The sequence below is a fragment of the Vanessa tameamea genome, chromosome 8 (genome assembly GCF_037043105.1).
Source record: "Vanessa tameamea isolate UH-Manoa-2023 chromosome 8, ilVanTame1 primary haplotype, whole genome shotgun sequence".
NCBI classification, from domain to species: Eukaryota; Metazoa; Arthropoda; class Insecta; order Lepidoptera; family Nymphalidae; genus Vanessa; species Vanessa tameamea.
In genome coordinates, this window is record NC_087316.1 from 3,311,394 (window position 1) to 3,323,572 (window position 12,179).

The window sequence follows — 12,179 nt, forward strand, 5'->3', positions numbered from 1 at the left end:
CATTTGTTGTTAAGTTACTATTTTGAGATTAATTATGGCAAAAATAAAAGTTAAAAAGTTATCTGTCACGACTTATCATTAAGTAATGATTAATATCTTATTACTATTATGCCTTCAAAATTAAATTGAGCCTGTAATCTCGACCGTACCTTTCAATCTCCATCTTTTAAAGCGAGTAAAATAAATTAAGACCATACTTTTTCATAATTATTATAATTTTGCAGACTTACTAAAGTTGCTATTCCTATAAACTTTATACTTAATAGTTACATAATTTGAAATTTGACAATTAAAGCTATGCTAACCCTTCACGTTTTTTCCATTCTTCTTTAAGTTGAGCTCTTTTTTTCTTTTTATAATCTGCTTTCTTATGCTTATCTGCTTCTAATCTTTTTTTCTGTGCTGCTACACTGTCTTCACCATTGATGATTACATCTAATTTCGCGATTAACATTTCTCGCGCCATTTTTCTATTCTCATCTTGGGATCTACTGATATGACACTTTATAGTCAACCCTGGAAAAATAAATTATATTAGGTATATTAACATAAAACTGTAATTTTTGAAATTTAATTTATAGCTCTTCATATAAAACTAGTTTCCCACAGCTTGTTATTTCATGTACCATGCAGCATCTATACAGTCTGTTTAATTGTTTTCCCTTGCAAATAAAAAAAAATATATACATGAAGTCAAATTAAAAACCCTTATTAAACTCTAATCAAATGGGATTTTCAATAAGACAAATAATAATGGAGAGGCATTTTTACTATGAGGCTGGTTTTTTTATTTAGAGAATATTATCAATGTTCCATACAATTAAACTTAAAGCTTGTACTTGAAGTGAAGACATAAAAGCCAACTTGTGAAGATCGAACCTGTGAATTTTTATATCTCTAGGTATATAATAATATACCATTGTTGCCTATTATTTTTTACATATGGGTAAGTCTTTTTACAGATGACAATTTTAATGGAAAATTGTAATAATTCTTAAACATTCATAAATTCTGTAGAAGTCCTTTAAATAATGAAAATAATTCTTATTACCTACATGTTGAATAAGCATTTAGAAAAAAAATTACCAGAGGGTACATGTGTCAGAACAACACAATTAGCATTTTTATTCACAGCAGAACCGCCTGGACCACTTCCCCTAACAAATTGTTCTGACAGGTCACCTTCATTTATTTTTGGAACTTTTGAATAGTCTATAGTGTGCTTTGATGCTGTACAAATATTGAATAATGCTCTACTTCTTTGGATTAACATGTAAGTCCCTCTACTCTGCATTTTAGACAATGGCACCACGTTGAAGCAAGGCTTCTCCTTTCTGAAAAATAAAACAATAACATACCTACATAATGAATAATATAATATATCTTGAAATATATCTTTATCTAAAAAAGTTACTAAATGTTAAAATTATGAAGTTTCTTTAACAATATGCTTACTTACACATATGAAACTTTATAGTTTAACTTTATAATATTTTATAATACAAGTTGTAATGATGCCAATACATATTTACAAATCAAATATAATAATTTTTTTGGCAGTAGTTTGAGAAAGCTATGTTATGCAACTGTACTATTATAATACCGGCAATTATCAACAAGTTCAACTTATCATTACAATTTAATATAACATAAAATTAAACTCTGAAAAAAAAGGACGCCAGTCTATTTGGGACCAAGAACTGTAACCATAACATCAAACTCAAAAACACAGGACCGGTCAAAGTGGTTGGAGCAGGCCTATATCCAACAGTGAAACTTTAACCGTTGATGAATGAATGGAAATACATAACTAGACATCTAATTACTTAATACCTTAAGTGCGTATTGGATATCCTCCGGTTTACTTAAACTTTTATTACGTTTAAATTCACTCGATATCCTTTTTTTGTAGTAGGTTACATCCGTAAACCGCAGGGACTTTGAATAAAGCATTAGATTCTTATATAATTTCAAAATTTCTGCTTTAGATGCAGACATAATTTTATCTTATACATTAAATGTTACACTTTACATTAATGTATTTACTATTTTCATGACAAATAAAATTAGGCAAAAACATAACCTCTTAATCAAAATACAATAATAACTGTTCTTTAGCAGCTGTCAAAATCAATCACAGAACACAAACGGCTACAGCAAAGACTATATGTCATCACTACATTATTAGGGGGTTAATATAAAATATGTTCTGTTATGTTGGCGGGGAGACCAATAATTTAATTATTTTTTGCTATTTCTATTTAATATTCGTTCACTGTTCTTCATTGTTCGATCAAGTTTATTTTTGTTCGTTTCTATTCTTTTTATTCTTATTTATTATATTGTAATAATTTAATATTGAATTAGAGGGTAACGGAGAGCAAACAGAACTAATGAACAGATAAAATAGCATAAAAAAATAATAATTTATCTCTCCAGCCAACTAAAGAGAATTGATAGGATAATATAATAATAATAATATAAGTGGCAATGAGAGATAAGGAGAAGTATATTTTTATATAAAATTTGTCCCTCAAAATAAGAATGTATATTAGATGGCTCTTATAGGTACAGGAAAAACACCCTAATTAATATATATAGAAATATATAGACAATTTGAGAAAAACGTATTGCTTCTATATATATAATTTAAACAATATTTGTGTTATAATATAATATATTATATCTCATGTGTTTCATATAAGTCTCCAAATCTCCATAAGTGTCTACTCACTCATATGCATAAAGTAACAGTTCGAAACATATTGAAATTGAATGCAAATTTTTTGATGTAACATGTTATCTGTTATTGATATTTAGATAAGCATAACCTAAAATTGATTTTAGAATATTTGCACACACAGCAAAACAGTCCTCCTAATAATCAGAAACGCAGATATGTCTCAGTACTCACAAGCAGGCCTACTACTCACCAAGTTAGCAGAAGTTCGGCTCAGTAGCCAAACTTCTGCTATGCTATGCTATGCAATAAATGCTATACCCGCATCAGTATGCGGGTATAGCATTTATTGAGCACATTTATGATGCATGGGAGAAGTCACAAAATGCTATTGGAGTTTTTGTGACTTATCAAAAGCTTTCGATTGCGTTAGGCATAATATTCATATGTCATATGGAATGTTGTTATGGGGTAATGCAGCAGATATTGAAATAGTGTTTATTCTGCAGAAAACAGCTATACAAACTATTTACAATATTAGCTCTAGCACATCATTACGCGAAAAAATTTAAGAAATAGGTGTATTAACTGCTTCACAATATATTTATGATAACATAATGTTTATAAAGAAGAATATACAAAAAAATCTATAAAAGCTGATATACATACTATCAATAAAAGAAATAAGAATAAACTTGTAACCACTTGTAACTTGTATTTTCCGTTTGCATACGGTACAGAGAACGGTTGAAAACGGAAAATATAATCAATTTACCATTTACAAAATTTAAAAAGTTTATTAAGACTAAATTAATAAATAAATCTTATTATTCATTAAAAGTATACTTTTTAGGAAAAAACACCTGGATCTAGGTTCGGGTTTCATGACATGACACTAATTATTGTAAATATGTTTATTTGAAATGAACAAGTATGCGAGTTTCTTGCTGTTTGTTCTGGCTGGAGGCTGCTTTCCGAAAAGGTGGTAGTATTTAAATATTGACGATTCAAAAATACTTCATTGTGAAGTTTACTTGAATAAAATTAATTTGATATTATTCGAAGTCGGTAAAGACCCCCAAATCACTCTAAAGGTCATCAGCGTGGGCGTATTGATAGTTGATCTAAACAGAGAGGAAGCAACTTTATCGGGTGCTTCAAACCCTCAGAAAATCCCGAGAGCCGGGTGTACAAAGAAAGGAACCAAAATTTCTAACTCTCGTCAGTCACACAAATACACCACCCAAAGCGGATCTGAGCGTGTCAAACAAGAAGCCCTCCAAACCCAAAATCACCTATCCATTCACTCCTTTATCAAAAAAAAAACCGACAACAATAGTCTCATCAACATTGGCTATCAAGGAATTCCTCAAGTTACCAAAAAAGAAAAGCTCCCCAGCAACCACCACCACATTTTAAAAAATAATCAAACCTGTGAGCAACATGGCTATCGTCTTCGTCGAGTATGTGGCAATACTGTATAAAACTGCCACAAAAGCCCCAAAGATCTCCAAATATAGCAATGTCTTTAACGCTTATAATAAGCAACAAATAAGATTGATAACGGTGAGACTTAAAGCAGAGATATAAATAACTCATGGATAGTGGCTACTATCTGTAATAATGACTTTTAAGTGACCATAAAACAGAAACAGCTGATCCGCTTTATGGCAGCCACCGAAGGCATCACACCCCTAGACGAAAATGAATCAAGATGGAAAAACAGTTTGGATCATACGCAATTTGAATAATTAAAGACTTTATAATCACTACCACAGCAGCAGAGGCAAATAAAGACTTAAGAGATCACCCACCGGTGGGACAGAATGCGGTTAATATACACACAATAGCGCCAATCCTCACGTATGATATCAAAGAGCAAAACCGTGCACAGTTTAATCGGCTCTTAGTCGACAAGGCACTCTTGAACCACTTTGGAGACATCGTAATCAAAGCCCGCAACTCGCAAGCTCCTACCCATCGGAGATTTCGAGAATCCAGAACCCCAAGAAGACTAATAAATAATACTGAGGCAAATTATTCAACAAAGGAAAAATCCAAATCAATGACGAAGACGACGTCGTAGAGTTAATAGCAATTGTTATCAATATAACTAACATTAAAATTTATTGAATAATAATTAATTAATATATCATAATAATAATTTATTAATGGTAATTTTTGTTTTTTTTTTTACATTATTAATAATATTTTTTTTTCAGTATTGTTATATGTTACATTTAACTTTAACAGGAATATTTGATGCATATTGTGATTAACTCTATAAATAAATACTTTACAATAATCATGTATGTTATCTAATGAATTACTAATAGTAATTAAAAAATACTTATTTATAATAAATAATATTTGAACAGAAGAAAGTATTTATCTATTTTATTGTGTTTATAAAATTATAATCAATTTAATAAGAATAGATAAATTATATAAATAAAATCAATAGCATATTAATAGGAAATAAAAATATTCCTTTCGAAGCAACAAGGGAATTCCCTTTCCCTTACACTGTGACGAATAGAAAAATTAGCAAGAAGAACGTTCGGAAATCTCGTATCGTATTCGTAAAAAAAAATTGATAATATAATATATTGTTATGACTTATTGATATTAAAATAACCTTATGAATATTTTTATTTAATACATCTGATTTTTTAACTCTATGTATATATTGTAGACATCAAAAACCTATTATATTTTAAAGTAGTGATTACTGAACGAGGCTTTGCAGTGATCAAAACGTAGCACGTACCGTCAACCAGTGTTTTCAAGTTTGAAGTGCTTTTGTAAATACACTTAATTTCGTAGTGCCAGAAATATTAACAGTGATTCATAGTTAAATGAATATTACTATAACGTATTAATCCTTATTAGAAAAGTCGTATAACAAATTTTTATCTATTTGACTATTTTTTAATATTTAGATTTTATATCTGTAATAAAGATTTTTTCACCTAGAACATTATAATAAATTGATTCTAATTATTAATATCGGTCCTGAATTAGGTTGAAAATGCTACGTCCAGACACTGTAACTCAACCTGTGGATAACTTATTTACAAATATAAATAAAATCAACATTGACATTTTATCAGAATTACAAAAAGATGTGAATCCTTATGATATGGTTTCCTTGGTGTTTCTTTTATATGATACTCCTGATACAGCACTTCAGAGATTAATTTTATACCAAAGAGTTTCAAAAGATGTTGAAGCCAATAATATGAACTTGCTGTATGACTGGGCACTTTATGCACAGTCTCGATCTACCTGGAGATACGAGTTTCTAGAAGCTCTCGCTATTTGTAGGCTTTACAAGGTAATCAGAAAACTGGGCTTTAATGTTTCTAATGTAAAAAAGCATTACTTGCCAGATAACATTTATGTTACGGTCTACATAGATCCTGTTAAAAAAGCTTTGTATAAAATATGTGAAAATATGACATTGGAACATTTATCAAAGTTCAAAAGAACATTAATTTCATACAAAATAAATATCTCAGAGCATGACATGTGTGAAATTATATTCTTAGAACTTATGAGTCAAAAATTTATATTATTAGGACAATATGACAAAGAAACAAAGAAGTACAATGGTAACTATGACATTGAAGAACTTGCAGTAATATTTGATAACTTAAGCCATTTTGGTAAATATGCAACAATTTTAAGAGAAATAAAGAACCAGACAAACAGCCAAAACAATCTGGATTCTTCAAAACAAATGACCAGTGTTGATAATAAACTTACCTCCAGAGTAAATAACTCTCTAATCCAGAGTAAAACAACTGTTAATGATTTTAAAGAAACATTTGAGTACTTCAATCAGTTACAATTAGAGGAAGAATTCGATTCAATCTTTAAATCAGATAGAAGTAAATTAGGAACAGATGCTTATCCTTTAAAGAACCTTAAACGAATTGGTGTATGTTGTATTATAAATCAAGAGAAATTTCATCCATCAAAAGACAGTATCAAGCACAGAACATCTGCAGTGTTATCCGATCGTGTAGGATCCACATATGACCTTATAGCTTTAGAAGAGACAATGACCTTGTTAAATTTTGAAGTAATAAGTAAATCTAATTTGGATCAAATTGAAGTATTTCAATTTATAAAAGAAGTAATTAAGAAACATACTTGTGCTGAAGATAGTGTATTTATGCTTTGTATACTCTCTCATGGTGTAAGGGGACATGTATATGCCGCAGATTCGACCACAATAAAAATTGAAGATATTAAAAATTTATTAGACTCTGATGAAGCAGTTCAACTTCATGGTATACCTAAAGTCTTAATCATCCAAGCATGTCAAACTGAATCAGAACTAGACATCTATAGCAAACTAGTAGCTGACAGTCCTAGATCAGATTTCTATTTGAAAAAGACACACTTCCTTGTATTCTGGGCCACAGCTCCCTCGTATGAAGCTTTTAGAAATGAAGATAAAGGTTCATTGTTTATACAATCCTTATGTCTGCTCATTAAGAAAAAGGTTGAGCATGAACAAATATATGATATCTTTACTAAAGTCATAGATTATGTTTCACATCTATGCACTTATCTGAAGCAACATCAAGTGCCTTTTATTGAAACTACATTAAGAAAAAAACTATATTTAGCTATACCTCATTAATTTAAAAAAATATATTTGTTCCCATTGAAAGAATCATATACAAATATACTTATGTTATGTTGCATACAGAAACTTAAATTGTAACAATCTTTTTGTCATTTTGTTTAATTTCATAAAATGTAAAGTACAATATTAATATAAGGGAATATTGTTGTGTACATTTGTAAATTTAACCTCTCTATTGGATTTGTTATTTGTTTGTAATGTATTATAAAATTTAATTGAGATATTTATGACATACGTAAAGTACTATAGAGTAGTAAAAGAAGCAGGAATTATTTATTTAATTTAAAGCCTACCATGAGTATTGGAGATATGTATTCACACAATATACTCATCACAAGGAAGTACATGTATTATTTGATATAAATGTGGAAGTCAAATTAAAGTGGATTTACATAGTTAAATGAAATATTTTTGTATTAAAAATGAAGATATATTAATCAAGAACTGTTTGTAGTAAATCATAAAGTGGACTTATCAACAAAACATTTGTGATATTGAAAAGTATGGTTTGTTTTGGTTCTTTCCTATTCTCGTTGGAATAGAGTATAGGGCCTGATGTCATTCAGGACGATGGTTGCAAGAATTCATTTTGTAGTGACTAGGCATTTCATTAAATTGATAATGAAGCTTACAACTAAAATCATGTAATTATATTCAATAATTTTCTCAAAACATATTTCTATATAACATATATTCTGACAATCTTGTTCCAATTTAGAAATTTGGTGGTCCCTCAGTTTTAGAAAAATTCAACCATTTTAATAATTTATTTAGTTACTAAGTAATAAAATAAAACTTGTAACATAGTAAACTGTGAAATTGTTTTTATATTTTTTTACCCATGTTGGTATATACTCAGGGGCATTCACAAAGCTTTACCACCAAGTAAAATAGGAATTGAATATTCAGTGCATAATTTAGGATAATTATATTTATAGTATATTAAAATTTTGTATATTTTAAAATAAAAAAATAAAATAAGCAATTCTTTCAATATTTAATGAGATATCAGTTTTTGTAAAGTCCTTTACAGCAACTTCAAAGGCATTTCTTTCTTCATCAGTTCTTAGTTTTGACCACATATTTTCTAAATATAACCGTTGATGTTTCTGTATAAATTTAAAACTGTGTTTTAAGGTGGCACCCACATGGAGAGTTTTTAAACTAACTTCTAATTTACCTATTCTAGTAATAAAAGGTAAACTACTTGTGACAAACCTATGTGGGCCATGTCTTGATCTAATAATTGCTATCCTAGTATTTTCATTACAATATTTTGTTAGGAATCCATTTTTAACTGCTGCTACACCAAAATCGCCATGTAACTGCTGGATTTTTTCAAAGATCATATCATTAAATAATTTTGATTTCAAAGATAGAGCTTTATACTCTGGCACTGTTGGTGATACTATTTCGACAGTTATGTACCTGAAATTGAAATATTAAAAATTTCCAAATATTCGAAATTCGAAATATTAAATAATTTAAATACAACATAATTTATAGATACGATAGTTTAATAAAGATATTCTCACTGTTACCTATTTTTAAAGCGCACCATATTTACGCTGTTAATCTTATAATGATTTTATAGAAATGTATTTTTTTTAAAACCGAAAAGACTATAATTAAATTATCTTTTACGTTTAAAACACTTTTAACAATGTGGAGCAAAACAAGTACATAGTGTTGTCGTTTTCTATTATTTGTACTTGACATTTGACGGTCAGCAGTTGGCACTACCGTAACAAACTACAGAAACATAGATTATATATACAACAGATTTTTATTATACACTTTTAGTGTTACCCAACATTATTATACGCTTTTCTACAGGAACAGCCTAAACAGCTAGAGATGTGATGTCAATTCAAGTAATAATATTAAATATTATAATTTTAATAACACAAGTGTTAATCGTTGCTAATTGGAGTAGAAATTGATACAACACGAATATATAAACGTGAACACAAGCGTTTATAGAGTCACATGAGAGATGTTTCCATAGATTAAGACTATCGCACTAAAGCCATGCAATCAGGTTTTTGACACGATTCCGCTATGGTAATAAATAATATTGTCATTCTAAATTACACGTTTTCTTGGTAATTTCTATACAAATTGTAATTCGAAGAATTTTCCTAAGACTTTAAAACAACCCAACGTGTAATGGAAGCTTAACAATTTTAAAGTTACTATGGTGCATATTAAAACAAATCAATAGTTCTTTCGATGGCGCGAAATTCAAAAGATATATTTGTTTCAGGATTGAGCGTTGCAAGTTTTTAAAAACAGTACTATATAGCAATAATTACTTATTATGTGTATATTTATTATGTACATGGACATAATTAATAGAAATCGTAATATAATACTTTTCTTTTTACATGTATAGTATCATTGGTCATACTTGTGTTTATGATGAGTAGAGGTTAAATAAATAGCACCTTTATTTTATCTTAGCGTTATAAAATCAAGGTCGTTATTTTATTACTCCTTTTATCTTGAACATTATGCCTGAATAATATTATGTTTATAGAGGATAATTATTTTATATACAATAAGGTACGTAACGTAGATAGTATACATTTTTAAATTAAAAAAGAACAAGACATTTTATTTTCGAAATATTAATACAAATAAATCTTTTAAATGCTTTCAAAATACTTTATCTAAATATCAGGAAACGACTGTCTTTAGTTGTTTATTGTAACTTGTAATATATTAATTCATTGTAGAAAAAAAAAACTGTGAAGTGAGCTATCTAAAGAAATGAATCTAAAATATTTTATTGGTGTCGATGTTGGTTCTGGAAGTGTGCGAGCGGCAGTGGTGGATAAATCTGGCCACATAATAAAGACAGCAGTAAAAAATTTAAATACATGGAAACCAAAAGCTGATTACTATGAACAATCTTCAAACAATGTGTGGGAATGTTGTGAATATGTTATAAAGGTCATAATTAATATTTATTTACTTAATTGTAATTTAAAATAGTGTTTGTTTTTTTAAATGATACTTATTTATTTTACAGGCTGTAGTAGAAAATATTGATCCAGAAAATGTAAAAGGTATAGGATTTGATGCAACATGCTCTCTAGTAGCATTAGATAAAAATGGGAATCCTAAAGCAGTAAGTGATTCTTGTAACAATGAACAAAATATTATAATGTGGATGGATCATCGTGCACAGGCTGAAGCTGATTTTATTAATAAAACTGGACATGGAATACTTGAATATGTTGGTGGTAAAGTTAGCTTGGAAATGGAAATGCCTAAACTTCTGTGGCTAAAGAAAAATTTGCCAAACCAGTGGCCTGAATATGGCTTCTTCTTTGATCTTCCTGATTTCCTTACTTGGAAGGCAACTGGGTCACTAAGTCGTTCATTGTGTTCATTGGTATGTAAATGGAATTATGAATGTTCAATTGATGGAAAACGAGGTTGGAATATGGACTTTATGCGACAAATTGGTCTTGATGATTTAGCTGATGAAGATTTTAAGAAACTTGGAAAGAAAGTCTTAATGCCTGGTGATTACTGTGGAGGCCTTACAAATGAAGTAGCTAGATCACTAAACCTTTTGCCAGGTACACCGGTAGCTACATCAATTATTGATGCCCATGCAGGAGGCTTGGGTATGATTGGAGCAAAAGGACAAAATATTGATGACAACATGTCAAGTAGATTAGGGTTAATTTGTGGTACATCTACATGTCATATGGCTGTTAATACTGAACCAATTTTGGTCAAAGGGGTCTGGGGTCCTTACTTTAGTGCAATGGTACCTAATATGTGGTTAAATGAAGGGGGACAAAGTTCATCGGGAATGTTATTGGACTTTGTCATAGCTAGCCACTCAGCTGGAGCGAAACTTTTAAATAATTGCAGTTCAGGAGAGTAGGTATTCTTTTAAAAACTAGATAACTTTATTTCAAAAGTTTGAAAGTATAATTTTACTATATACTCAATAAAAACTTTACTATATCTCTTAAAATTTTGTACTATTTAGTGCAAGAAATCATTTAAGAAAATTGCTGACACAAATGGCTAACAATCAAGGTCTCGAAGATGTAAGCTTGCTGACTAAAGATTTTCATGTCTGGCCAGACTTTCATGGTAATCGTTCACCTTTATCTGATCCTGCAATGAAAGGCATGGTTATTGGATTAACTATCAACCATAGTGAAGAAAATTTGGCACTGTTGTACCTTGCAACTATTCAAGCTCTTTCGGTAAACTTACACAACAAGTGACCTATAATTTATTTATAAATAAACTATAAAAATGAATGTTTTTCTTTTTTTCAGTATGGCACAAGACATATAATAGATGCATTGCGACAGGCGGGTTATGCACCATTCAAATCCTTACCTGTGTGTGGTGGAATCACAAAGGACCCTCTATTTGTTCAGATACAAGCAGATTCAGTTGGACTACCTGTATTGAAACCACATGAAAAAGAATCTGTTTTGGTAGGAGCAGCTATTCTAGGAGCATGTGCTTCAAGTTATTTTAACAATGTGCAGGCTGCGATTCAAAGTATGGGTGGAACGGCAGATGTTGTGAAGCCAAATCTAAAAATTAAATCATACCATGATAAGAAATACCAAGTTTTTCTCAAAATGTTTCAAGATCAAATACAATACAGGAGCATCATGAATTGCTAATATAGAACGGATTATTCGTTAACAGTTACAAAAAAATATTTCTTTATAAATGGTTATATAAAATATATATTTTGTATAGTTTTATAATTTAAGTCTTAAGCTCAATAATTTAAATAATAAGCTGCGGTTGGTTTTTTTATTCAGAAAATTAAATTATCTAAAATGCATT

At 29.5% G+C, this 12,179-nt stretch overlaps 4 protein-coding genes across 4 annotated transcripts; 2 read left to right on the forward strand and 2 right to left on the reverse strand.

The window, feature by feature from the left end:
* Nucleotides 1–282: 282 nt before the first annotated feature.
* Nucleotides 283–2,107, reverse strand: LOC113399792 (mitochondrial translation release factor in rescue). The gene is made up of 3 exons (XM_026639035.2): nucleotides 1,834–2,107; nucleotides 1,087–1,334; nucleotides 283–516 (listed from the first exon to the last, which is right to left on the reverse strand). The coding sequence occupies exons 2-3, from the start codon at nucleotides 1,292–1,294 to the stop codon at nucleotides 296–298; spliced, it is 429 nt and encodes a 142-aa protein (XP_026494820.2). The 5' UTR covers nucleotides 1,295–1,334; nucleotides 1,834–2,107; the 3' UTR covers nucleotides 283–295.
* Nucleotides 2,108–5,476: 3,369 nt separating this feature from the next.
* Nucleotides 5,477–7,397, forward strand: LOC113399790 (caspase-8). Its single transcript, XM_064215576.1, has one exon. The coding sequence runs from the start codon at nucleotides 5,712–5,714 to the stop codon at nucleotides 7,332–7,334; it is 1,623 nt and encodes a 540-aa protein (XP_064071646.1). The 5' UTR covers nucleotides 5,477–5,711; the 3' UTR covers nucleotides 7,335–7,397.
* Nucleotides 7,398–8,253: 856 nt separating this feature from the next.
* On the reverse strand, nucleotides 8,254–9,042 carry LOC113399791 (ribonuclease P/MRP protein subunit POP5). Its single transcript, XM_026639034.2, has 2 exons — nucleotides 8,882–9,042; nucleotides 8,254–8,768 (listed from the first exon to the last, which is right to left on the reverse strand). The coding sequence occupies exons 1-2, from the start codon at nucleotides 8,899–8,901 to the stop codon at nucleotides 8,300–8,302; spliced, it is 489 nt and encodes a 162-aa protein (XP_026494819.1). The 5' UTR covers nucleotides 8,902–9,042; the 3' UTR covers nucleotides 8,254–8,299.
* Nucleotides 9,043–10,046: 1,004 nt separating this feature from the next.
* On the forward strand, nucleotides 10,047–12,045 carry LOC113399789 (FGGY carbohydrate kinase domain-containing protein). Its single transcript, XM_026639032.2, has 4 exons — nucleotides 10,047–10,295; nucleotides 10,375–11,240; nucleotides 11,353–11,575; nucleotides 11,651–12,045. The coding sequence occupies exons 1-4, from the start codon at nucleotides 10,113–10,115 to the stop codon at nucleotides 12,008–12,010; spliced, it is 1,632 nt and encodes a 543-aa protein (XP_026494817.2). The 5' UTR covers nucleotides 10,047–10,112; the 3' UTR covers nucleotides 12,011–12,045.
* Nucleotides 12,046–12,179: the final 134 nt, after the last annotated feature.

Bases quoted from the DNA above. Each gene is read 5' to 3' on its own strand.
- LOC113399792 (XM_026639035.2), bottom strand. From the start codon at position 1,294: ATGCAGAGTAGAGGGACTTACATGTTAATCCAAAGAAGTAGAGCATTA. The intron at 517-1,086 runs GTAATTTTTTTT...TTATTTTTCCAG, and splicing joins TCTGACACATGTACCCTCTG to GGTTGACTATAAAGTGTCAT.
- LOC113399791 (XM_026639034.2), bottom strand. From the start codon at position 8,901: ATGGTGCGCTTTAAAAATAG. The intron at 8,769-8,881 runs GTAACAGTGAGA...TTTCAATTTCAG, and splicing joins ATGGTGCGCTTTAAAAATAG to GTACATAACTGTCGAAATAG.
- LOC113399790 (XM_064215576.1), top strand. From the start codon at position 5,712: ATGCTACGTCCAGACACTGTAACTCAACCTGTGGATAACTTATTTACA.
- LOC113399789 (XM_026639032.2), top strand. From the start codon at position 10,113: ATGAATCTAAAATATTTTATTGGTGTCGATGTTGGTTCTGGAAGTGTG. The intron at 11,241-11,352 runs GTAGGTATTCTT...TGTACTATTTAG, and splicing joins AATAATTGCAGTTCAGGAGA to TGCAAGAAATCATTTAAGAA. The intron at 11,576-11,650 runs GTAAACTTACAC...TCTTTTTTTCAG, and splicing joins CAACTATTCAAGCTCTTTCG to TATGGCACAAGACATATAAT.